Source organism: Micromys minutus (genome assembly GCF_963924665.1).
Source record: "Micromys minutus genome assembly, chromosome: 1".
Lineage (NCBI taxonomy): Eukaryota > Metazoa > Chordata > Mammalia > Rodentia > Muridae > Micromys > Micromys minutus.
Genome location: NC_137969.1, coordinates 204,376,728 through 204,404,703, shown reverse-complemented (window position 1 = coordinate 204,404,703; position 27,976 = coordinate 204,376,728). Strand labels below are relative to the sequence as shown.

General features: G+C 40.4%; 1 protein-coding gene and 1 pseudogene across 2 annotated transcripts; one reads left to right on the top strand and one right to left on the bottom strand.

The window, feature by feature from the left end:
* Window positions 1-27,836, top strand: FBXO33 (F-box protein 33; the record flags this gene model as incomplete). The annotated part of the gene is made up of 4 exons (XM_080941403.1): window positions 1-620; window positions 22,777-22,887; window positions 23,436-24,121; window positions 25,874-27,836. 4 exons carry the CDS (start codon window positions 1-3, stop codon window positions 26,143-26,145), a joined length of 1,689 nt encoding a protein of 562 aa, XP_080797529.1. The 3' UTR covers window positions 26,146-27,836.
* Window positions 17,732-21,300, bottom strand: LOC308437004 (Krueppel-like factor 17; annotated as a pseudogene). Its single transcript has 2 exons — window positions 20,394-21,300; window positions 17,732-17,771 (listed from the first exon to the last, which is right to left on the bottom strand). The product of its transcript is annotated as a Krueppel-like factor 17 (transcript).
* Window positions 27,837-27,976: the final 140 nt, after the last annotated feature.

Below are 27,976 nucleotides of genomic sequence, written 5' to 3'. Positions count from 1 at the left end.
ATGTTGTTGTTCTTGTCAGTGCCGCAGCCCCGACCGCCGGGAGCGCGAACCCGAGCAGGGGCCGCCCGGGTGGTGCGGTGGCGGCGGCGGCAGCGGCTGCGGCTGCAGCAGCTGCGCCGGCTGCGGGGGCTGCTGCGAGGACTGCGCGGGCGGCCGGGGACGGACGACCGGCGGCGGAGCCGGATGGCTCTGTGCGGGCAGGCGGCCGGCGCCGCGTCGCTGCCCAGCGAACTCATCGTGCACATCTTCTCCTTTCTGCCGGCGCCGGACCGGCTGCGGGCCTCGGCCTCCTGCTCGCACTGGCGGGAGTGTCTCTTCTACCCAGCGCTGTGGCCCCAGCTCCGCATCTGCCTCCGCGTCTCGCCGGCGGAGCAACCGCGGCTAGAGTTCCTCATGCGCAAGTGCGGCTGGTTCGTGCGGGAGCTGCGGGTTGAGTTCGCCGCGGAGAATTATCTGAGCGGAGGCGGCGGCCCGGGCGACGGCGGCGGTAGCGGCGGCACCGACACGGGCACCGGAGGGGAAGAAGGTGAGGCCCTGCAACTCTCCTCCCGCTGGCTGGAAGTGCTGCGCATCTACTTGGAGCTGGTGTTGTGCGTGCTGCTCAGCATCCGGAACAACAGGTAGGCTTGCGTGGGGACCACGAGGGTCTCCCCTTCCTCTCTCGCCTTGGGAAGATCCCATGGGGGTGTGCCTGCCGACCAGCCACTCAGTGTTAGTGCAGCTATTGGTCCTGACCGGACTATTTCCGGAGACAAGAGATGATAACGGGACTTGGTGAGACTCTTTATCAAACGCCGTTCCTGGAGCCTCTCAGGCATGGTTTCATTCATCCGTTCTCGGCCATGGGATAGAGCTACTGAGCAATGTCATTATCCTATGCGTGAGAAAGTTGTGAGTTAAGAGTGAGACCTGTACAAAAAAAATAAAATGGTTTTCGGATTCTGAATTTGACCATTGGTAATAGGTAATTTCATAGTGACGAGGTGAGTGATTTTCCTGCTGATGACCATGATTACAAGAATTAACCTATAAGAATTCTTTAACAGTCCTTTCCTTACCTGAAAAAGTTTTATTAACCTAGGCCATGCCCAGAGACAGGGAGGAGTGCTAGTTAAAATCATTGGGGGAGAAAATTGTCAGACGTAAAGCCGCACCCCATGCACCATCAGAGTTATTCCCAATGATTCACACAAAAGTAACTCAGCATAACTAGGGCTGAGGTAAAGGAGCTGGGTAGACTGTGGGGAATATAAAACCGTCGTTTTGCATCAAGACTTTACTATAATTCCACCTAGAGCATGTATACACAATAGTACTGTACTACATTTTGTTTTTAGTTCTTTTTCTTTCATCTTTATCATTTAAGTTTCTGTCCTAATGGACTTGTGAAGCCATATGTGTCTGCTCTTCTGACTCTGCTATCACTTCTCTGCTAACAATGGTCAGCTGTCCGTGACTGTAGGTTTCCCTTCGTGTGTTATAGTGAGTACGCCGTGATGCTCTGGTAGCATGATCACTATGTAGCTTTACATTATTTGTTCTAATGCTGTCCCCTTTAAAATTAAATCATGGTGGGATGGGGTGTGACTTACTTAGTCGGTAGTGCTTTTCTGGTATACAGGAAGTCCTGGCTGGGTTCAGTCCCCGGCAGCACTTAAACTGACAGAGGTAGCACACACTCAGAAGAAGCAGAAAGATCCAAAGTTCAAGGTCAGCCTAGGCTATTTAGCTAGCTTAGTACCAGGGTGGAATATACAAGACCCTTAAAAAAAAAAGTTATGTTTATATGTTTGGAGATAAGGTCATTTTTATTTTTGGACCTGTCTAAATACTCTGATACTGGAAGTATTCAAATGATAAAAATATAAATGAGACTTTTTCTTAAAGCTTTAGCAAAATTAAAAACATTTTAAACTAACTTTCCTATTCACTAACTTTAGTGAAGCCTTTGGCTTTTTTTTTTTTTTTAACTTTCAGTGACACTTGTGATTCTGTGATTAAAAGCTACAAACCTTAAACAGTGTATTAACAGTGTCACTTAGTAGGTTTCTGGTTGTTTTTCTAGTGTTGAAGAACAGGTGTGTTCTACCACTGCCAATTTAAGTGCTTCTGGGAACTGAACCCAGTGCTTCCTGTGTGCCAAAACGTAATAACTAATGAGAAGTATAATCATTTTACATTCTTTTAATTTATAATGCTCTTGCTTTATGATTTCTGCTGTTTTTTAAGCAGAAGATTATGAATTATACCGTATCAGATATTCCATTCCTAAGTCTTGTGCTGAATTGCCTTACACAATTCATAGTTATTTTGACTTTCTTCTAAGTATGTTCATATCCCACAGGAAAAGAACTAAAGTGTTGACCTAAAGTTACGGGGTGTAATCAGTATTACTGATCTTCTGAGAGAATAACTGTCCATTTGTTTTGATTTAAATTACTGATAGTCTCAGAATGATTATGGCTGCCATACTGGTATCAACAATAAAGAGTTTCAGAAATCTTCCTCGGAAGTAGGCAAGACCTCCTGCCTCATCTAGAACTGCAGTAAAAGCTTACTAAAATGCTTTATTTGGTTTTCTTGTTGGTGGTGGTGGAAGTTTTTTCTTTGTTTTTGTTTTTCAAGACAGGGTTTCTCTTGTAGCCTTGGCTGACCCGGAGTTTGTGTAAACCATGATGGCATCAAACTCAGAGATTGGTTTGCTTCTGCCTTCAGAGTGCTGGGGTTAAATGTGTGCCCAACCACCTACAACTTAAGATGTGTGTTAAATGGGTTAAATTTACTCTGCAATGGTTCTATGTTAGAAATCCTACCACATTCAAAACAAGTTCAGAAATGCGTTTGTAGCTTTTAGCCAAGGTGTCATATTTAGTCTTGAACTGCTATATTTCATACTTAAGAAAAATAAAAACTCTATAAGTTATCCGTAAGATTTGAGATAATATATAATAGGCTCACTCATTTAAAAAAAAAAATACTCTTTAGGAGCATTCCCTAAATGTCATGTATGCTAGGCAGGTGCGGTTTTTTAAGTGGTGTGTGTCTTTATTCCCAGCACTTGGGAAGTGGAAGCATATGGGTCTCTCTCTGAGTTTGAGGCCAGCCTTGTCTACAGAGTGAGTTCCAGAACAGTCAGGGCTACACAAAGAGAGCCTGTCAAAAAATAATAATTTCACTACTATTTTGAAGGTTTCAACCTGTTGACCTATTTGTTCACTCTGTCTGTCCAATATGGTACCACTAGCCACATAAGTTTATTTAGATTTTAAGTTAATTAAATAACATTAAAATGTTGACTCATCTTAAATGTCCATGGTCAATTGCCCTATTGCTTTTATACCTATCCCATCTTTAAAATGTTTCACTGCTGTCCAGAATGTTCAGGCCTACTTTATTTAACCATGGACTTTAAGAATAATCCATATCCAAATGTCAGCACTATCTCAGAAAAAGGTCCATTAATTGAACAAACTTGAGCCTTACTTTTCTTGAAAGAAAATGTTCTTCAGCAGCTAACAAATACTGTATGAGACAGGTTTGATTTTGATGAGCTCACTGATTATTACTTGCTTTAAATAGCTCATTATAGAATAAATATAATATGTGGGGACTGATTAATTCATACTGCGGAAGTAGTAGTGCTGATGGAGAAAAGGTGAGTTTGTGCATTCCCAAACAACTCTATACATTAACATGACATGGAAATGAGTTCCCCAAGATAACTTTAACATCACTTAAGATTGCTGTGACTAGAGGATAGTCAAACTTCCCGGAAGAGCTACTATGAGGTGGATTGGAGTTTCTCTAATGCATGGTATAGTCTTATGTTTATTGAGAATAAATTATAAAACTCAAAGGGACAAAAAATAAAATAAGACTCAAACCACTGGAAAAAAATGTGAAGTAATTCTATTTTAATGTAGTGTTGTTTTTGAGGTAGTCTTAGAAGAGTTCTCCTAACTCCAGATAATTTTTTAAAAAGTGATAATTAAAGGAATATGGGGTCTGTTTTTTAGTTTCTAAACACTGAGAGCCTAATATGTGCAAGAGAATGTAAACTCCTTGTTCTTATGTCATCTGATTTCTAGGAATACAATGCTTAAAAGATTTCTTCAAGTTGTATAAATGAAAGTCAGATAATAAAAGGAGTATGGGCTGGGCAAAGAGCTCAGTTGGTTAAGTCCTTGCCACACATGGGTGAAGACCTCCTAAGTTCAGACCCCAGCACCCACATAAAAAAACAGGAATGGTGACACACACTATAATCCTAATGTTGGGAAGACAGAGTCAGGTTCCCTGGCTCCCTGGCCAGCAGATCTCAGTGAGATAACCCTTCTTACAAAGCAATGTGGCCACTATCCACACACTCATACACACATACATTCAGGGACTCATTTGCATAGGAGATTATAGTACTGACTTAAGTTGAAACAGTAGATAGAGTGATACACAAAGACTTTATAAAAGGCATTTAGTTAGAACTGTGTGATGAATGACTAGAGTTGCCCTGTTTGTCTCAAAGCAAATAACATTCCTAATACAAGGAGTAGTTCCATGGCCTGAACCTGGAATGAATTTTGGTCTGAAAAAGCGATGACCAAGGCAAATGAATAACTGAGACATGTCAGGAATCATTCTGGAAGGCAAAGGGGAAGAAAGATCGGGCTGTAGAAGTTTGTACAATTGTCTTAGTCACTTATTGATGTGAAAAGATGATATGACCAAGGCAACTCTTAGAAAAGAAAGCATTTAATTGGAGCTGGCTTAGTTTCAGAGGTCTAGTCCATTATCATCATGGCAGGCTGGCAAGGTACCAGAGAGGTAGCTGAGAATTTTATATGCTTATACATAGACAGCATGCAGAAGAGGGATTGGGACTGGCTTTTGAAACCTCAAAACCTACCCCTTAGCAACATACCTCCTCCAACAAGGCCATGCCTAATCCTCCTCAAACAGTTCATCAGGTGGTGTTCTTTAGCGGCCATCTGTGCTTTTTTTGAAATACTGTCTCTTAGTTGACCTGAATTCAGAGAACAGACCAGGCTGACTGGTTTAGGAGCTTCAGGGATCTGTTTGTAAAAGTGGGTGCTGGGCATCTACCTCAGGTCTTTATGCTTGTGCTGTAAATGCTTTACTTACTGACTGAGCTGTCATTTAGTTCATGCTTTTTTGATAACAGTAGCTGCAGGTAACTCTAATCTGTGCATGGCGGCATTTTCCTAGCTTGGATGATACCACATACCTTGTGAGTCTTTTATCTATAACAAGCCAGTTTGTGGGTGTATTATTGCTTCTACCATTAAAAGACGGTTAACACCTTATTGCCCCAATTAGAGAACATTTTTATTCCATTGCCAATATGAAACTGAAACTAGAAAGTTTGCAAAGCATCTCAGTATAGTAACTAAGTAAATTTTATTATGATTGTTAGTTAAATTCCTGTGAAACTCAAAACTGTACAGTTATCTTAATTTTTTTCTGAATTCCCAAGGAATGTGTTGGTAAAAATAGAAAAAATTGAAAAATACAGAAAAAAAATAAACTCACCAGATAGGATCATCAGTAAATATGTGCATCTTTCTACAAAACTGTAGTGCTTTATAATTTTATGTCTTTTTTCATCAATATGTGTGTATTTTTATCACAATGAAAAATTCTGTTGTGAAAACAAGTTGACTTAAATAAGTCAAACAGTTCTTTTCATACAGAAACATTAAAATAATACTCAAAGTAAAAGGCCAGAACCCATTTAAAAAGTTACAACACCATAGAAAAGGCCAAACCTGAGGAATTCAAGCTCCTCTGGGTAAGAAGAGCAGAGTAGCCTTTTCCTTCACTCTCCTCCTAGGCCCTCTGTGGTGGTGAAGGGTACCATGGATGAAGATATTCCTGCCCATCGGTTTTGTAAGAAGCCTTTTATCTTCATCCTAAGGAGCCATTGTCTTGCCTCATACCACCACAAAAAGACATATAGAGCACACAGATCCTTGGGACAACAAAGAGCAACAGAAGTGACTGTCCTCTTACAGCTGACTGTGTTCTATGAGACTCAGAAAAGCTCAGAATTGGGACTTTCTCTCCTGGAGGGAAGGGGAAAGATGAAGTATCCTACTTTTCAGTGTAATCCAAATGGCTGGTTTCCATCTTGCTTCATATTGAGTACAGAAAACCACTAGTGCCTAGATGCCCAGGACACCTGGTACCAGAGAAAAAGGGTAAATGTTGCAGCAAATATTAAAAAATATTAAATCAGTTTATCTTTTTACCAGCCCTGTGGTCTCACTCTTCAAGCCCAACCCTGATATGGAGCCATGCCCACCTCCGTCGCTTGGCTCGACCTACTCTGTACAAGCCCCCACAGCCCAGCTTGTCCGGGCAACTCCCTTCCCTGGTGATTTTCTACCGTCTTTTCTCTGCCTCTGTCCCCAAAATCCTACATAAATACAACTCTACACGATATGAAACATGATAGCTTTTCATATAGATTTATATATCCAACTCTCAATCGACAAACCCTCTACACAACAAGATTGCATCAAATAGACAAAGATACAAACTGCCCTTCCACATGAGATATTTGACCTGTAAAATCCTTAATGTTCATAGATAGCTATTTAATGCCAATCAATATCACCTGGGTCTAGCCTGTCCTTGGGAAGTTCCATGTTGCCACAATCTTCCCCCTCCTGTCCTCTGCCCTCCTCAGACCTCTGAGCTCTCTCTACCTCCCTCTCCCCACCCAGTCTCTGGCTTTCCTTCATTTTACTAATTAAAATGGGAAGGTTCAGTTGGAGTCACGTGACTAGCCAGCCCTTATTGGGGAAGTGGAAGTACTGTTTCTTTAAATCTACAATGGTTGCTCCTTAGGCATTATGTTGTTCTCTGATATTTTAGTTGCCCATCAGCCATGACCCAAAAACACTATGTGGAAAAATTCAAACATGTTTTAAATAAAATCATTTTGAGTGGAATAGTGAAAAGTTATACTACTGCATCTGGCCCTAAGACACAACTCATCCCTTTGCCCAGTGTATCTATGGTATATATGCTGCCCACTAATAGACTCTAAACTTACAGATAATGCACCACTGTGCTGAAGTTTAAGTAACCCATACTTAGTAACAACCCCAAGCACAAGAGTAGTGATATCAGAAGTTTTAAAAACAAAAACACTTAGGAAACCTTAAGGAAAGAAAATACTCGTATACTGACGTTGGTTGGATCTATACTACAAACAGAACTAATCTTTGAAGTTGTGAAGAAAGAAAAAAATTATTTAATCTCTAAATACCTCATACTACAGAAGTTATGACCATTGTGTATAAGTGCCTAGTGAAATGAAAAGGAATAAAGAAATAAATTTATGAATGGAAGATAGGAACCAAAAGCTTGTTCCAAGTTAACATTGGAAGGAATTAAACAAAGACTTGATCAAAGGATGCCCTGTTATAAACAAGCCATTGACTGGGAACACTTAGATTCAGGAATAGATTTGAACTGAAAAATATCAGTTGCAGGAGAAACTCACTGCCAGTGAATATGTTTTTGCCACATTCCTCACAAAAAAATGAAGATACTGATTAAAGAGAAAGAGTTCAGTCCAAGCAGATCTTTCAGTGGAACCAGGTTCTCCTGAAAGAAGATGCTGTATTAAGTTGCTTTATTTGTTGTTATTAAATGCAGACGCGACTTAAGAAGAAAGGTGTGCATTTGACTTTTGGTTTTAAAGGGGACAGTTCAAGAAATCAGTGAAAGCATGACAAGAGCATGAAGCAGCTGGTCATCACATTGTACTTAGTGTCAGGAGCAGAGAGATGGATGCTGATGGTCAATTCAGTTTTTCTGTTTTATTTAGCCTAAGGGTGCTTCCCCACTCAGAATGGAGCTTCCTTGCTCAATTAAATCTTTCCAGAAAAACTTTGATAAACACACTCAGAGGTATGTTTCTGTAGTGATCATAAATCTCAGGTTGATAATCAATATTTAAAAGTCATAAAATCTATTATGTTACTGTACAAGACATTTTCTTTCAAAACTATACAAACTCATGTGTTATCCTGCACCTTTTCTTTCTCCCTTACTAATTTTAGAGGTTTGCTTGCTTACTGACTATAAAGTGTTTAATTCTTTCCTATTCTATGTTCATTTCTCCTTGTGAAGTTTATTCTTAACTCTTAAATTGTGGTGTTCTTTCTGACCTGTACATAGTAATTTCTTGAGGTTTTTGGGTTTCGGTTTTGGTTGTGGTGCTGGCTTAGAGCTCAAAAACTACTTAGTTTTGTAGTCTTTATTTAATCCATCCATTTAAGGGATAACGGATAACATTGCTAGATATAGAAACCTTGGCTTGCAGTTATTTATTGTCAAGAGTTGAAGCACATCATTCTGTACTTTCTTGGCCTTTAGCATTTCTTCTGAGAGGTCTGATGTAATGTTGATAGGTGTAAAGCCTTTGTAGTAACTAGGCTCTTTTTCTCTTGCAGCTTTGAATTTTCTTTTTTTGTTCTAAATTCTTCACATAGAGAGGTTCTTTTCTGATATTTGGAGTTCTAGAGTCTTCCTGATTTTGGATGTCTACAACTTCCCCTGGATCAGGGGGACTTTTCTGCTCTAATTTCATTGAATGTGTTTGTTTCCCTAATGCCTTTGGTTTGTGTCTCAGCGCCTTTTTAACTCAAGGATTGATAAAATTCAAGGATTGATAAATAGCATTGATCTTTGGATCCTACCCTACAGTTCTTGAGGGTCATAGCCATAATGACATTTTCTTTATTGATGTCTGAATATAGTAAAATTTCAACCTTGCTTTAATCCTTCATATTCTTTCTCCTATTTTGTCTAGTATGCTAACCCCTGGGATCATAAGGGTATGCCATCCACTGAACTAAATTTGTTTTAACAAAGTTGTTTTAAACTTTGCTGAAATTTTTCATTTCCAAGGTTTCCATAAAGGAGGGCTGCGTAGTATTGAGTGGTCTTTAGAATCTCCCTTGGCTGAATTTCTTATACAAGTTGTTGAAATTTTCATCCTAGCCTAGAATTGGCTTCCTATGCCTATTTGAGTCTTTTCATCTTGAGTATGTTTAAAACTAAGTGTTTTAACTCCTTAATATTTCAACCATTTTGGTATATTTGACTCAGTTATTGAGGGGTGAACTTTTAAAGCATTTATATTGCCTTTATATTTCTTGTGTTTTCACTGCAAATTGTGTATCTGTTGGGATCTTTTACATAAAATATTTGTTGTCTTAGTCAAAGATTTCTCTTGAGATGTTAATCCCCATTGCCACTCAGGAGAGAGAGCAGACACACTAACAGCAATTCAGAAGCAGCCCATATATTTAATTAAAAGCATAGAATAATAAAAACAAGGCCAGGTGTGGCAATAGCTTTAATCTTAGCACTTGGAAGCCAAGACAGGTGGACCAGACCTGTCAAATTCGAGGACAGCCCAGGACTATAGAGAGAGACCCTATCTCAAGCAAGAGAGTAAGGAGGGAGGGATGAAAAGAAAAGAAAGGCAGACAGATAGATAGACATCAACTGTGGTGAATGTCTTCTTATACCAGGGGCTCTCTGTGCTGATGTGAACATGGCCATGGAAAATGCCTGCAGAGCAGCTGAATTCCACCACTTGTCTCTCAGACCTTGAAGACATAGAAAGCAGCAGAGCCAAGGCAGTCAATGTTGCCAGGTCAGGGTAGATACTTAAAGTGGTCAGTGGTACCCAGCATTTTGGTCTCAGTCCCAGTTTAAAGGTCTTCCATATCCCTGTGTGGGAGTGAGATAGACTCATATCTGTGAATTAGTATCTGGGACATAAGCAGTTCCCTAGACACACTCTGGTTCTCAGAGTTGTTACTTGATTGATGAAAGAGGAGACCTTTGGGGTTTGTGGATATAAAAATTCAGAGGCTACTGTTCCTATTGGAGGTAAAGTTTGACTACAATACCTCTGGTAAAACAATTAACCACCAAGGATAACCTAGTTATTCCCTTCCCCAGCACTGCTTGGTGTGCAAATATCAGATGTCCCCTTTTAAGCTGTGTTATAGGTTTTCTTTTAAATCTCTTTCTGTTGCTTATGTATGGGTATTTTATCTGCATGTATGCCTATGTACTGTGTGCATTCAGTGCCTGCAGAGGCCAGAGTTGCTGTTGGATCCCCCCTGGAACTGGAGTTAACAGGCAACTGTGAATTACCTTGTGGGTGCTGGGATCCAAACCTAGTGAGACTCTCCTCAATAAAAGAAAGCTTAGGGGCTGGAGAATTGGCTCAGTGGTTAAGAGCACTTGTTCTTGCTAAAGGATCCAGGTTTAATACCTAGCACCCATATAGAGAAGCTCACTACTTCCTTGTTTACCAGACACACATGTGATATACAGACATACAACAGAAAAACACTCATACACACAAAACAATAAAGATAAATCTAAGACAAAAAAAATAAAAATGAATAATTTTAAACTATTGTAACAAATGAAATTTTTTTAAAAAGAAAGCTTAATTCTCAAATTTATGTGAATTTGAAGGTGGGGCCATTGGCAAGTCATTGTAATTACATAGTTGGCATTAATAGCTTTTGAAAGGAAAATAGACAGGAACTAGCAAGCTTGACCAATCACACTGATTCCCTCTCCCTTTCTTCCCCATGGTAAGATGCAGCAAGAATGTGCTTATCTGATGCTGCCTTCCTGTTTTAACTGTCCAACTTGTAGAACTATGAGCTAGGTATATTTGTGTTTTCTGTAAGTTACCTGCTCTCTGGTATTTTGTTATTACAGCAACAGAAAATGCACCAAGACAGAGGATTGACCCTGAAATTGTTACATTGCTGTCAGCTTGGTGTCTTAAAGATAATGAAAATCAGTTTATCTTACTTTCTCTCAAAGAAATAGACTTTTAAATGCCAGAATTTAAGGAACTCTCCAGTTCTAATAGATACATTTCATAAGTTCCACATTCTTTTTTTCAAATACAATAGAAATAAATGGCCTTCAACTCTTAACTGTACTTACTTGCAAATGTGCAATTACTTTCATTTGCAAAGAACACTAAACTCAGAAGCTGAGAAGATAGTTCCTTCTAAATTAGCAAGAATTACTTGAGATGTGCATTCTTAATGTCATTTATATATGAAATTATCTGTTAAAGAATCTAACAGTAAATGAAATATGTCCAGTTGCTTAAAATTTTACTGGGTGGTTGTTATAGACATATACAACCTGAGTATATAGAGATGAACTGAATTTTGTTGGTTCCAACATCTCTAGAGGCTAGGGTGGGTGGAGTATAGTATTAGTCAGGGTTCTCTAGAGTCACAGAACTTATGAATAGTCTCTGTATAGCAAGGTATTTGTTGGTGACTTACAGTCTGTAGTCCAATTCCTTAACAGTGTCCAGCAGCAGCTGTGAAGTCCCACAAGACAGGCAGGCAGGTGGACAGAGAGAGAGCCTTCCTTGTTCCAATGTCCTTATGTAGGTCTCCAACTGAAGCTGTGTTCCAGATTAAAGGTGTGTGCCACCACACCTGGATCTGGGACTTGCTTGTCCCAGATGACCTTGAGCTCAGCGATCTCTTTGTCTTAGTTTCCTAAGATTCTTAGACTCTATGCCTCAAGATCAAGATCAAAGGTGGCCCTCCCAATTCGAAATTGTGGTTCATTCCAGATATAGTCATGTTGACAACCAGAAATAGCCACTACAAGAATATAAAAGACCTCATTTTATGGATTACCTGAGAAGGCAGTAGCTTAGAAGTCCGTAATCATCATTGTGCCAAGAAAAGAAAATGAGAAAATAGTGCTAGAATTTGAAAATCATAAAATACTGTATTTGAGTGTTGTTTGTTTCCTGGGTTTTGGTGCTGATGGTGTTGGTAGTGGGTTTTTGAGAGAATGTCTTTCCATGTAGTCCTTGCTGTCTTTGAACTTGCCATATAGACTAGGCTGGCCTTGGATTCAGAGAGTTTCTGCCTCCCAAGTGGTGACATTGAAGGAGAGATGGTAGGGATCTGGTGCCAGCAGGGCTGTCCTAGCTTTACAGTGGGTGGTCAGGGGCCATTGTGCTGAGAATCCTAGGCTTACTGAAAACAACAGGTTTGACATTGTTCTGGTCATGCCAGCCGGCTGGGAGCTCCTGATCCTCCTACCTGTAGCAGCCTCCTTTGTGAAAAAGTACAAACATGCCACCACACTTGGCTCCCTTACTGATTTTCAGCCAGGCAGTACACATTTGTGCTTTACTGTAATGGATGTTTTATTTACACCCAGTAAGACCTGACTTTTTTTACTTTAGGCATTGATAGTTATTGTCCCATCCACTACAATGTACTCAGTACATTTCCAAGAATTTTATTCAGTATTTTTGCATTGATATTCATAAGGGAAATTCATCCGTAGTTCTCTTTCTTTGTTGGGTCTTAGTGTGGCTTAGGTATCAGTGTAACTATAGCTTCATAGAAAGGGTTGGGTGGTGTTCCTTATGTTTCTATTTTTGTGGAATAGTTTCAAAAGTGTTAGTGTAATGTCTTCTTTGAAGGTCTGATAAAATTCTGCATTACAACCATCTGGCCCATTCTTCACTATCTTCTATACCTATTATTTTTAGGTTGAGTCTTTTCATTGTGTCTTGTATTTCTTGAATGTTTTGAGTTAGGAGCTTTTTGCTTTTTGTATTTTCCATGATTGTTGTCAATGTCTTCTACGGTATCTTCTATACTTAAGATTCTCTCTTATATCTCTCCTGTATTCCTTTGGTGATGCTTGCATCTGTGACTCCTGCTCTCCAGTGTTGTTTTCCTTTGTGTTTTCTTTTAATGTATTTATTTCCATTTTCATATCTTGGAGGGTTTTGTTCAATTCCTTGTCTGATTGTGTTTTCCTGTATTTCTGTAAGGGCTTCTACTTGTTTACCTATGTCCTCCTATATTTCTTTAAGGGGGTTATTTATGTCCTTAAAATTCTCTATCATCTTCCTAGGATGGGATTTTATACCTGAATCTTGCTTCTCAGGTGTGCTGAGGTATCCAGAGCTTGCTGACTTGGGAGAACTGGGTTCTGATGTTGCCAAGTAGTATTGGTTTCTGTTGTTTATCTTCTTTCACTTGCCTCTAACCATCTGGTTATCTCTGTTAACTGGCCTTGCTCTCTCTGACTGGAGCCTGTCCATCCTGTGAGACTTTGAGTCTATGAGATTCTGTAGTCCTTTGATCCTGTGATCCTGGATGTATCTGAACTCCTGTAAGTCACGCTACATCTGGGTGTGGGCTGAGTGGATGGAGATCCAGAGCAGAGGCTCCACTCCAGGCACAAGTGCAAACCAGAAGGAGCGTGGGTCTCTGGCGGGGCAGAGTGCCTTAGTCCCTGGGTTCTGGGTTTTCTGGTTATGCCAGATATTGGGACGGGGTTTGGGGTCTCACCTGTGATTCTGGATGTATCAGAACAACTGGGGGTGGGCTGAGTGGGAGGGGATCCAGTGCAGAGACTCTGTTCCTGGCACAGGTGGAAACCAGAAGGAGCGTGGGTTTCCTCTTACTCATTTTTAAGATTATAGTTGAATAGATGTTTAAAAATTAATCCTGCCATATGACTACAAAATTCAACTTGTAGAACTTATTTTAGCAAAGGAATTTTACTCTGTCCACCATCTTTAGCCCTAAGGAAACAATGATCTGGCCCCACTGTTCAATTGTTCTAGAATTTCATACAAATAAAATAATATAATACATATAATCACTATAATTTTGCTTTCCATCTACATTATAGTATATACAAGCATTTCTATTGTTTATTCCATTGTGTGGATATGTTACTGATGTGTTTATTTACCAACTGGATAATATTTAAATTGTTTCTAATTTTCTTTCTATTCTGAATAAAATTACTATGGGCTTTTGAATCTAATTCTTTACGTGCTTTATCTTTCTTGAGTAAGTTCTTCCAGTTGGAATTATTGACCTGTATCTTTACTTTTTAGCAGATTGAGGGACTATTTTCAGAGTTTATCATTTTGCACTCTCAGCAAAATGTGCACACTCAGCATGAGATCTAGATGTTCCATATCTTTTACCATACTTGGTGTTGTGAATCTATGTAATTTTATACATTCTGGGGTAAAACACAACATTCTTAATGTGGTTTTTAACTTCCTCCCTGATAAATTATAAAGATGAACATCTTTTTATATACAGTTTATCTTTCACCTGTTCTTCAAACCTGATCCATGTATTTTATTGGCTTTGTTTTTGTCTGCATGTCTTTCTTTTTCTGAGGTAGGCTGTCCTGGAGCTCACTGTGGAGCAGTTTGGCCTTGGGTTTATGGCAGTCCCACTTTAGCCTCCCAGGTGCTGGCATCTCAAGCATGTACCACATCTGCTTAAAAGTCCTTTGAATAACAGTCTTTTAATTGAATACATGTTTTAAAAATAGTTCCTGTCATCTCTGTTTTTAAAGGTAAGCATCTCTTACCTGTGTGCTTTACTGCCCCCCTACTCAGTGGACATGTAATAGACACAGTGGAAGGTGGATGGAAGAGGGAAACACTGTGATTGTGTGACTCCTCTAGCAGAAATGGAAAGTGATACAATTTTTACTTTACAGAATCTCATCCTCTAAACACTTTCTCTTTTACAAGTATTTAAGTTGTTTTTTTAATTACTTTTTTAAAATTCTATATGTGATGAATTAGGATACAAAAATGACAAACTGGAACATCGGTTCAGAGCTAACACAGATGCTGTGACACCGTGCCCCTCTGGAGTTGTTCTCAACGGAACAATTTTTTTTTTTTTAATTTTTAACTTATTCACTATACATTCCTGTCCCACCTCTGGGTCACCCCCTCCCACGACTCTTTTCCTATCCCCCCTCCCCTTCTTTGACCAAGTACCCCCCCGGGGGGGATCTCCTTCCCTCCTCCCCCCAGCTCCCATTGAGGCCCCAGGTAGAAGAACATAGCCCATGTTCAGGCAACAGCTTTTGGGATGCCCCCCTGGAACAACATTCTTCGTTGTTTGGTTGGTTTAGGCTTTGGTTTTGCCTTTGCTTACTGTTGTTTTGATTTTGGTTGGGGTATGCCATTTTGTTGCTTTATTTTTCCTTTTTAGGGTTTTTTGTTTTGTTTTCAGTCTCTTGTATGTCGTCTTGGCTATTGCGGAATTCCCTGTATAGACCAAGTCTGCCTAGCTCTGCCTTCTGCATCCTTTGTTAATGTAAAAAATTGTTGGGGTCTTTATTTTATGATTTTCTTTGAGCTTTTTAAGATGTAAGGTGCTTCTAGCCTTCATTGGGATGCTGTCATGAGTTACTAGAAAGATTGATTTGAAACTTTCTGAAAGACAAAACTTAGTATTTTTTTCTTTTAGATTTGTTTATTTTATGTATGTGAGTACACTGTCGCTGTCTTCAGACACACCAGAAGAGGGCATCAGATCCCATTACAGGTGGTTGTGAGCCACCATGTGGATGCTGGGAGTTGAACTCAGGACCTCTGGAAGAGTAGTCAGTGCTCTTAACCACTGAGCCATCTCTCCAGCCCTAGTATTTTATTTATTAATCCTTCTAATATTTTCCTTGACATTATTCTACATTGGTTTTAATCGTTTTTATGAATTAAACAGTTATCATTAAAAGTTATCCTGTACTATTAAAGAAATCTCTGATTACTACTAGCACTTAAGAGTTTGTATTATTTTGTCTTTGTATTAAAGTTTATTGGAGCTTAGACAGTAAAAACAGTAAAGTCTTACAAAACTGACCACTACATTGTTTAGGGATGGATTCATATATGATGAAGACAATAACAGTACCAAGTTACTAAAATCCAAAAGTAGTTTCATCTCTGGGGATTCAAAAAGACTCAGATATTACTTAAAGAGGCAAATGTGTTGTTATCAATATGTATGACTTGCCACACCAAGCTAGTTCATAGCATTTCCTAACAGCTCTTTGAGTAGCTCTGACATCTACAGGCAGGGATCAATTCTGGTCACCAGCTCTCTCCAGTTCACCCTTGGCAAGTGTTATCAGGGAGAGCTCTCGTCTTGCATCCTAACAATCCCATCTGTTGGTCTCATACATGGTCATGGGGAAGATGAAGACCAGTTCTGGCCCATTGTTTCCCCAGATGGCTTGCCCAATAGAGTAGGCTGGTAATCACTTAGGAACAAGAGACTTCTGGTATCCCTAACCTCAGTTGCCTGGAGCTGAGCACAGGGGAGTCCTTCTTAAATTTTAACATAATGTCAGAATGGCTGCCCACACTTGCTTTGGCTAGTGGCCATGCTGAACACAGCCAGCACAGCCAAGGTTATTGGGGGCTTGCCCAAAGCCTCAGGGTGTGTCTGGGTTTACACAGAGCATCTGGAGCCTGACTGCACATATTCACAAAGCTTTGCATGGTCTCTTCTGCTCCTAAACAGTCGGGGTAACTTTACCTCTAAATCCTCAGTGCCCATTGCAGGGCTCAACCAAGAACACAAGGACATGTCTAGAGAATGAGGCATGGCTAAATCTTTTAGGTCTGTGTATGACACATCTTTGAGGTTTTTTTACATCCTTTGAGCTGTCCCTCAAGTCTGGTGTTATGGAGGCTTGTGGGCTGACTCTTGAGAACCTGCCAGGGGGCACTGCACCTCATTAGGCTGAACATGGTCCCTTAAGCCTAAGATGGTATCACCTTTTTATAATCATTACTTGGCACAGAACTGGACCCAAGTCTATAAAAGGTGCCAGTTCTTAAGGAAGAGACCCACTTTGCAGGGCAGACATGATACTTGGGATCTGACTCTGGCTTGGCATGACCAAGCTCCTTTTTTTTTTCCTCCCTTCTTTTCAATTTAATCTTCGAGCCTACACATAAATCAAGGCCAAGCTCCTTTAAATTAGCTTAATGCGGAAAAAAAAAAAGGTCAATTTAAAGTAGACGTTTTAGATGACCAGGATGAGTTACCAGGACACATACTGTCCCTCAAAACCAGAAAGCTGGGCAGGAGAGGCAACCTGAAGCCAGCTGGGTGGTTTGTAACCTGTAACTCCAGAACTTTCCAGGCAAATACCGGAAGAAGGCTGCTAGTAGGCCTAGGCTACATAGTATAACCCATCTCAAAATCAAAACAAAGGCCAACAAGGAGGGAAAGGTGCTTACTCCCAAAGCTAACAACCTGATTTCAATCCCAGGGACTCACAAACTGGATCGTGGACTCTCAAAAGTTGTCTCTGACCTCCACACATGTGCATATAATGACAATCTTCCACTTGAAGTTATCGTGGGGTTTGTCCTCAGCCCTGTTTCCCAGGCCATCTCTAAACAGCCTATATGCCTTTATTTGGGACATTTAAAGCCAAGGATAGGAAGGAGAACATTAAGTGGAGGGGAAAGAATGGGAAGTAGCCCAAGGCAACAGTTCCAAGATGGGCAACCTTGAAGGTACTGGCATATCTGCTGACTGTTTGGCAGGTCTCCCCACAGGTTGTACTGTCATAGAGATACGATGCCTTGCAACAGTTCAAAGGGGGTTGGGGAGAGACTTACTGCCTGCCTCTCTCCTATCTCCCATTAATATTAGTCTTCTCACAAGGCTTGGTTTTGGTGGCCCCTTGAAATAGGCAGTCATTCAAGAGTGGAGGGAAGAAACATAGACTCTAGGCATGTGGACAGTGAAGGCCAGAGAGAATCTGATGCAGTGCACATTACATGTCCAGCATGTTTCAGCTTTCAGATGTAGAAAACCTAGTATTCAAAGACCTTTCTCATGGTCTGGCCCTGGAACCTGTGGAAGAAAGACCCAGGAAGAGAACATGGGTTTTCGTGGAACAGGCATGAGAGAATTTCATGCTTGGGGTTGACAGGAGATAAGCTTTTTAGTAAAGTCCTGTCTCTGGCTCTGCCTTCTCATCTGGCAGAAGTCAGTAATCTCTGAGAAGGGAGGGTACCAGATTTTAAGGAATCCATGATGGTGTCCAGAGCTTCTTGGGCTTCCCCACCATTTCCTAATCTTCCTGTCTCCATCTGAACCTTCTCCTACCCCAGAGATGATCTTGGTCTTGGGAAACAGAATCTTGGGTTAGAGACTACAGGAAACTCCTGACCAGGAGGAAAAGGACCATCTGCCTCATATGTCTGTCTACTGTTGGCTTGAGGTTGCAAGAAGTCTTACTTGGACAGATGAATTCTTTTGTGTTGCCTGATGTCTTAGTTAGGGTTTTATTGCTGTGTACAAACACCATAACCATAACCAAGGCAAGTCTTATAAATGAAAACATTTAATTGAGGCTGGCTTACAGGTTCAGAGGTTCAGTCCAGTATCAGGGCAGAAGCATGGCAGCATCCAGGCAGGTATGATGCAGGAGGAGCTGAGAGTTATACATCTTCATCCAGAGGGAACCAGGAACAGCTGAGCATCCTCGGGCAGCTAGGAGGAGTGTCTCTGTGCCACTCCCTGGGCCAAGCATATGCAAACCATCACATTCCACTCTTTGGTCCCCATAGGCTTGTTCAAACACATAAGTCTATGGGGGCCACACCTAAACACAGCATAATAAAAAGTACATTTAGTCCAACTTCCAAAGTCCCCATAGTCTGTACCAGTATCAACAAAGTTAAAAGTCCAAAGTTCAAAGTCTCTTCTTTCCTCAGCAGATAGCCCTTGGCTCTGGCATTTTTAACATCTTCAAGGCAGCTTCAATGTTACAGCTTTTTATTTCAATGTATGAGATCCACACATGACCTTCTGGGCTCCTCCAAGGGCTGGCTTCACTTCCCCAGCTCTGCCCTCTTTATAGCACTTCAAACTCAGGTTGATCCACTACACCTTTGCTGTTGTTCTTGGTGATCATCCCATGGTACTGGCATCTCAAATATACTGGGGTTTTCCGTTGCACCTAGGCTTCACCAACAGCCTCATAGGCTCCCTTCATGGTGCCAAGCCTTATATCCTTTGCATGACCCCTTCAATCCTTGATTGTCAACTACAACTGAGGCTGCACTTTCACCAATGGCCTTCTATGGCCTCTCACAGTCCCAAGCCTCAGCTGTTCTTCGTGACACCTTCATGCCTTCAGAACTAGTACCACCTGGGTGATTCTTACACATTACCAAGTACAGCTGCAGCATGAGGTACAACCTTGGCTATCTCTGGAACACAGTTGTTTGTCCTCTCAGAAAACACTTCCCAGAAGATTTCACCTCAGTGCTGCCGGTCTCTTCTTAATCATCACTAATTTCTTAGCTCCAGCTGACCAGCATCAATTGTCCGAGTAGTCTCCTTCTCCTCTTAAATATAAGGCCAGAGCCACATGGCCGAAACTGCCAAGTTCTGCTACTTGCGGGAACTGGACCATGCTTCCCTTGTTCTATTACAGTATCACTAGATTCCTCTTTTCTAACTCCTTCACTACCTAAGCCTGGCTGTCCTGGATCTTTCTCTGTAGATTGACCTTGAATTTAGAGATCAGTAAGTCAGTCTCCTCGGATTAAAGGTGTCTACCACCACATCTGGATTTTTTTGACTCCTGGGATTAAACGTTTGTACTAAGTAGCCTGGAGCTAATTTTGCTGGGTAGGGTCTTGTCCCTAGGTCCTTACTTCCTTAATTCAATGTAAAATTCTGGAATGCAGGATTTAGCTCTGTTTCACTTCCTGGTGTCCCTTTAATATTCGAACAATATATTTTGTATCTTTGCTGTCTCAACTTGCTCCTTTTCATTAAAATGCTCTTCATTAGGGTAAGCTTTTGTAACCACACAACAGAACTTACACCAGGCTGTTTTTTGAGACTTCTTTTTCAAAGCACAAGGGCAAAAAGCAGCCATGTTCTTCACCAAAATACTACAAAAACAGTCTCTTGGCCACCTACTGAAATTCGCTGCTGAAACCGCTTGATCTAAGTCAGCACATTTCAAATCACTCTCAGTATCAAAGTCTTCCATATACTTACTAGGATAGCCCATTAAGCCCCATTTGGATTTGCAGTTTTCCAAATCCAAAGTCCCGAAATCCACATTCTTCCAAACAAAAGCATGGTCAGGCCTATCACAGCAATACCCCAGTCCCTGGTACCAACTTCTGTGTTAGTTAGGGTTTTATTGCTGTGAATAGACACCATAACCAAGGCAAGTCTTATAAATGAAAACATTTAATTGAGGCTGGCTTACAGGTTCAGAGGTTCAGTCCAGTATCAAGGCAGAAGCATGGCAGCATCCAGGCAGGTATGATGCAGGAGGAGCTGAGAGTTCTACATCTTCATCCAGAGGGAACCAGGAACAGACTGAGCATCCTCAGGCAACTAGGAGGAGTGTCTCCAAGCCCATCCCCAGAGTGACACACTTCCTCCAACAAGGCCACACCTTCTACTAGTGCCATCCCTGGGCCAAGCATAAGCAAACCATCACACCTGAGATGGTCAGATCTCATGAACTGTCGGATACACTCATCGGATTTATGTGGTTGATATCTGGTATGGATCCGTTTGTGTGGTCTAAGCTCATCAGAGTGGAAGAACCTCCATGTACAGCCTTTCCAGTCACATACGTAGGGCTTCTCACCTGTATGTTTGTGTTAGTGACTCACCGCTTGGTGTAAGCTTTTCCACAGTTGTCACATAAGCAGACGTAAGCCTTGAAACTAGGGGCTGTCTCCTGGTTGCCCCTCTTGAAGTACTAGAGTTCTCTCCTGTGGAGCAGGTGTAGGCTGCTCATATATGAAAGGCTCTTCCTGGACATTTGACTGGGTCGCAAGTGAGTCTTGAGAGTCTAAAGATGGCAACTGCTGGAATCCAGCCAAAAGCATCTCAGGGTTGCAGGGATTTACAGAATGTTATATCTGATCTGTGAAGGGGGTCACAGTGTGGGTCCCAGTGGAAAGCATGCCTAGAACCAACATTCCATGTTTTAAAGAGCCCATGGTGGCAGGTATTGTTGGGGGTACAGAATAAGGCATTGTTGGGACTCCACTGTGAGACATCAGATTCTCACTGAAGGAAATGGACACTCCCAGAGTATCTGGACTTCCGACTGGCATCAGGATTGGGATCCTCTACCAATTAATCTCTGACAGTAATTCTGGGAAGGTGTAGGAGTAAGCTGGGAGGGGCACCTCACACCACTCTCAGGTAATGACCTAATGAACTGTGACTCCCATTTTCCCTCATTGCATCCGAATTCCTCAGCTGATGCCATATAGGGCCTCATCTCTAGTACGTCTTAGGTGACTGGTGGCTGATGAGATCCACTGTTTCCAGAAGACACAGGCATATGCGACAGTGGCATCAACATCTCATTATCCATGGAAGACTGGTGCATAGCCTTCTGCCCATGGTTCTGCTCTATGTCGGCTGAGACGCAAGTTCAAAACAAACACAGGCTGGTAGGTGTGGATCCCAACACCACTACACCACAATTGGGAAAACTCCTGATTTTTATATCTTAATTCTTTGTTTTCTTGTATTTTGTCTATAGAGTTTGCTGTTAGAAAATATAGATGAAATTTAAAACTTTAAAGATTTTTACATAGTTTTTTTTTTTTAATATCCTTTGACTTATCTAAATGTGGTCAAAGAACTAGGGAAGTTTTTCTTTATATTACTTTGTATTTTTTACAAAAAAAAGAAAAAAAAAAGAACAACTTTGGGGCAGTGCCCCATTTTTTCCCGCTTAGTTACCTAGTGAAGAGACACCATGACCACAGCAACTCTGATAAAGGAAAACATTTAATTGGGGCTGTATTACGGTTCCAAGATTCATTCCATTATCATCATAGTAGGAAGTGTGACAGCATGCAAGCATACATGGTGCTAGAGAGGAGCTGAGAGCTCTACATCTGGATCAGCAGGCAAGAGGAAGAAAGTCTAAGTCTGGTGTGGGCTACTAAAGCCCTAAAGCCTACCCTCAGTGACACACTTACTTCCAATAAGGCCACACCTAATCCCTGTCAAGTAGCTCTACTCCCTAATGACCACATATTTAAATACATGAGCTTGTGGAGGCCATTCCTACATTCCTGTTTGAGAAGTTTTGGTTGGTTGGTTAGGTTTAGGGGTGTGTATGTGTTTTATGGGGTTGGAGTTTTGTTTGTTTTATGTTTTGGTTGGTTAAGTTTGTTGAGTTGGATTGGGTTGGTTTGGTGGTTTGGTTTGGTTTGGTTTGGCTTGGCTTGGTTTGTTTTGTTTTGGTTTGGTGTTGAGTTGTGGGGTTTGTGGGACTATATGTTTGTGTGGTGGTATGCTTTATAGTGTTTTTTTTTTTTTTTTTTTGGTTGGTTGGCTGGCTGGCTTGGATTTTTTGCTTCTCAAGACAGTTTCTCCATGTAAGAGCCCTGGTAGCTGTCCTAGGACTAGCTTTGAAGACCAGGCTGGCCTTGAATACACACACAGCCTGCCTCTTGCCTCTCTCTAGTGTTGGGATTAAAGTTGTGTGCCACCACCTCCGGCTTACTGGAGTTCTTGTGATTGATATCTCTTAGAACTTACCAAGTGTTTCTGTGCCCAGTATTGCACATTATCTGCACTGAAGGCCTGTGAGCTCAGTATTTGGGTTCACTCACTGTTTGCCATGGTCAGTAAAGCTTAAGTACAAGTTTTGGTACATGGTCCACCTCCTTTAACATGTATTCTGTTACTCCATACTGTGTGGCTGAATATGTATAGCAGTCTGAAGCTCATTTAGATTCTTAGCAAGCTGGAAAGGGGAAACTCTTCTAGAATGTCCTTTCTACATATTTTAGTATGTATATGTATTATTAAACATGTAGACAATCATTTTAACCATTTTTTCCTGTAGGAACCTCCAGAAGTTTAGTCTTTTTGGAGACATAAGTGTTGTACAGCAGCAAGGAAGTTTGTCCAGCACATACCTCAGCAGGGTAGACCCTGACGGCAAGAAGATTAAACAGTAAGTTCTACAGTAAGCTTTACAGAGGCTTATGTTAATTAGTCTAGCTCCTTTCTGAAGTCACAAGACACAATCAAGACTGATACTTGTTTTCTGAAAATATATGGGGCTTGGCAGTTAAGCACTTAACCCATAACAGTAAAGAACCCATGTGAATGTCTCATGGGCATGGCAAACTTCCTGTCATTCTAACCTTGGAATGGAATGAATAACCAAGAGACCAGGAATCCCCAGAGCAAGCTGACCAGCAGACTAGTCCTTTCAGCAAGCTCTGATTTGATTGAGGGATCCTCAGGGTACATACAAGGATGGAGGAGGGGGGGGGGGGTAATGTGTTGTGGTAGACTATATGTCCTAGAAATGTCTTAACCGTGCATTTGTTTATATTGTAATGTGAATTTTAATTGCATTTGTAGGTTGAATAGAAATCAATTATTGAGAAAAAATATATCTCAACATTGAATGCCATGTATTGCCCATTTTTTAAAGTCACCATTAAAAAATTGATGCTGAGTGCTAGTGACAAAATTGTGACATTTTTCTTGTAGAATTCAGCAGCTGTTTGAAGAGATACTGAGCAATAGTAGGCAACTAAAATGGCTGTCCTGTGGGTTTATGCTGGAAATAGTAACCCCAACATCACTGTCGTCTCTGTCTAACTCAATTGCCAACTCCATGGAACACCTGAGTTTACTGGACAACAACATTCCTGGCAACAGCACTCTCATCACTGCAGTCGAACTAGAGCGCTTTGTAAATCTGCGTTCACTTGCCCTGGATTTCTGTGACTTTACAGCTGAGATGGCGAGAGTCTTGACCGATAGCAACCATGTGCCTTTGCAGCGACTGTCTCTTCTGGTCCACAATGCTTCAGTGATGCTCAAGTCATTAGACAACATGCCGAACGATGAGCACTGGAAAGCCCTATCACGAAAGAGCTCCAGCCTCCGGGTCTATCTGATGGCTTTTGATGTTAAAAGTGAAGACATGCTAAAGATTCTGAAACCCAGTATACCACTTGAGAGGGTTCACTTTGACAGCTACGTCACTTGTGTCTCAGGGGCTATTGTTGATCTTATATCCAGGCAGTATGACAAGTTCCTTACCCATTTTATATTGATGAATGATATGATCGACACTTCTGGCTTTCCAGATCTTAGTGACAACCGAAATGAAGATCCATTGGTTTTATTAGCATGGAGGTGCACAAAACTCACTCTTTTGGCAATTCATGGTATGTGGTTTGTTCACTATAATTTGATATTAACATCATGCCTAAACTATTTTATGCTAGTAAATAAATCACAAGTAGAAAGTTGTATCTCAACCCTGAGTGCTTTGTCTGAGCACTCCTCTAATGCTCTTTTCTTGCTATGACTAAGTAGATAGATTGTATCTACCTGTCCTGGATGTATTCATTCCAGTCAGAGGATCCTAAACTACATAGCGATCCTAAACTACATAGCGCAGAAGGAGGGAAAGTATGGCTTTTATATTTACATCCTCATCATTAGATTCTGGTATTAGTGTATTTACTATATTGTTGAAATAACCATTGGTTAGGTTCATGTTTATTTCGTAGGCATTCATCTTAGTGTGTGAACTGCTCTCATTTGAATGGAGTTGCTATTCTGATAAACTAAGACAATATTTTACTTCAAAAACAATTACAAAAATAATGTATGAAAATGACTTAGCCAGGCATGATATCACACATTATAATCTTACTTTTTGAAAGACTGGTGTAGAATTGTCATGAGTTTGAGAGGCCAGCATGGGGCTACATAAATGAGTTCTAGCCCTGCCTGAGCTACAGTGTGAGACCTTGTTTAAAAATAACAGCAGAACAAGCAAAGAATATCTAAACTCTTTAGATATTTAGAATATCTAAATATGCTACCTCTTACATTGTTTCTGAAACCATTTTTCTTAGCCTACAGTTGTAACTTTTCACATCTTCATAATTAGGCCATGCATTACAGGTAGTAGCAACAAACAGATGTATATTCGAAGTACTAAGGGGTTCTTAGGGGAAATGGTTCAGTGAATTAAATGCTTACTGTGCAAATGAAGGACCAGAGTTCAGATCTCACATAACAGCCAGCCATGCTTGGTGGCAACCTCAAATCCATTACTGAGGCAGAGAATCCCTGGGTCAGACTGACTATCTAAACTAGCTAGTTGAGCTCTGGCTCGATTTCAGGATCATTCCTCAATGAATAAAGTATAGAGAGCAACCAGGGAAGATACCCAGTATCATCTTGGGGCATTCACAAGCAGGCCTATTCATGTACACCCACATACATATAAACACACTTACATGCATACACACTTATACACTACACACAAAAAAAGGTATGAAATTAAACAGGGATCAGCAAATATCAAGTTGTTTAAAACTTCATTTAAATCAGCCTTTTTGTTACATCTTTTTTCTTCTTTCAAGATGTTAGATAGGTAAAGCTTGCCCATCATCTCTCCTTTACCCTCTCCCAGAGGTAACCTCTGTTCTGAGGTGTTCTATGACTTCTGATAATGAACAGTTAACTTTAAAATTTCAAGTGTCATGAACTTGAGACTTTGACTGGGAAACACATAGAGAATGATTTTTACAACAAAAAACAACAGGCTACTATATATTGTTAGTAGAGAACTATGTTGGAAATGAAATTTGTTCCTTGTAATACGTCATTATCCAAAGTTAAAGTTTTATTTATATACTTTAAATGTCTTTTGTTTTGCTGAATGAAGTACCAGAATAAAATTATACAGCACTTAACAGGTCACAGAACTTAACGGGTCACAGATCTGTGGTGTTCTTAAAGATAGTCCACACTCCTAAGTAATCATGGTTCTTTATTCTTGGTATGTTTAAGGGGAAAGGACCAACATGGTAAATAAAAGTGTGAAGCTTCACAAGTATTACTGAGGAAAGACAGAATGGAACAGAAGAGAATGACAGAGTTACCTTTTGCTTATCTTTAAGGTTACACCGTGTGGGCTCACAACCTCATTGCCATTGCTCGTCTTCGTGGCTCTGACCTAAAAGTGCTTGAAGTCACCGAAGAAAGCATTGATTTTGACCAAGGTGAACTAGCCGACCAGGACGTGGATCCAGTACATAACCTTATTGAGCAGGTATCCCTGGGCCTTGGTCAACCTTGGCACGCTGTCTTGGACATTGAATCACTCAGTGTCTTCACTGAACCAAATCGTCATTTTTACAGAGAGATGCAAAGCTTCAGCGAAGACATTTAGCTTTTATAAAATGTATAATTCCTGTGGCTACATATGCAAGTAGGGTCCCATTATGTTTTTTTTTCATTAGTGGAAACTAATCCTTTTGTGCTGTGTTTAATCAGTATTAGCTTTATAGAATTACAAATGTACATTCTACTTCTTGATCAAAGAACGTAATCGGGTATTGGTTTTAGAAGTTCAAAGTGACACTGTGTAGGGCTTTCACGGTTAATGGGATTGTTAGCAAACCTTAAGGACATACAGCCAATGATTATCTGAGGTTACTGGCTAACTGTTTTTCACTGAGTTACTCTGCCTTTTTGACATTTTTATTCTTTCTTTGTCAGAATCCAGAGCTCAGGAGCCAAATATTTTTATACGTATATATACATATATATATATATATATAAGTATCCATAGCCTGGTGGATTTGTATGCAATGCACTGCATCTAGGTATTCTAATAGCATCTCATTGATTTTTGTTTGAAATAGAAGGAAAGATAGTATCCCAAATGAGTTATCTTTAACAGAAAGCTGAGTTTAACTTTTATTACCTATATAATAATTGATATTGCCAATTACCATTCTGAATTTAATATAGTATAAGTTAGTCATTGCTTAATCCCCTCTTAAATGTATTTACATAGACACGAACACTCAAATTGCTGGATTTTTTTTAAACTATATCTGACATTTTTTTCATCTGTTACATTCAAGTTAGCTTGTTTAGCCCAGATTTTAAAACAGTAGAGGAAGAAAGGAACCATATTCCAGGAACACCTCTGAGGCTAAGTCAAAGCACAGAACTATAAATGCACAGGCTTGCAAACCAACATTAGTCGTGAAATCCCTAACAAGTCACTGGATTCTCTCTGTCAGCGCAAGTGTCAGCTGCCAAAGAATAGATTTACATGAAGAAGTGCCCACATGCTGGCAGGGGCTGGCCAACTTTGGCCAGCCAGATACTGCTAGATTGTAATATTTAAGGTCGAATTTCGACCTGTGGTACACAGCTGTGCTGTGGCTCAGTCAGCAACCTCAGAACTCTGAAGAAAAAAAAAACATAAAAAAAAAGAAAAAAAAAGAAAAAACATGCACCTGTTTCACTGTGAATAGTGAATGTAAAGGAAAGAAAGGAAAACCAAAAGCTTGTTCCATCACAGGTATGAGCTGCTATGATACATGAAGAACATTCCATGAAGTATGTTTTAAAACCTTGTTATATCTGAGAGGCTTTAAAAGCCAATTTAACTGTTTCAGGGCAACCGCGGTACAGACGTGGTCTCTGTGAGACTTCCACCTGACCCAAGTTTTAAGTGGTACGAATGTTGTGCATTTAATGTTAAGGACAGTCTGCAATAATAAAGTAAGTAGCCAACGTGGGTGCCCAGCAGTGCTGAGACCTGGCTGCTCTATTGTAAGCTTTGGAAACACAATTTATGCAACAGATGTCCAGATATGATTCTATTTATGGAAAAAGTTTATATGTTTTACAAATGGTTTTACCATCTTATATTAAATGACCTTTTGACAGGTGTGCACTGTTTTGTCTCCAGTGAGCACATACCATGCGGATTTTATATGTACATCAGTAGTGTGAATCCACTGGCACAGTGTGTGTAAATGCCGGATGTGGTGAGATTTTATCTTGTATATGTGATCAGATAAAATAACCCCTGACAGAAACTGTAAGGAAACCAGCTGAATGTTTGACCTGATGACTGATGTTGTATGGTTTATGTTAAATGTATATTCTTTTAATCAATGAATAAAGCATTAAAAAGTGACCATTATGATGTATTTTATTGTGTACAAAATGCTCAAAGTTTCTGTTTAAACAAAAATCTT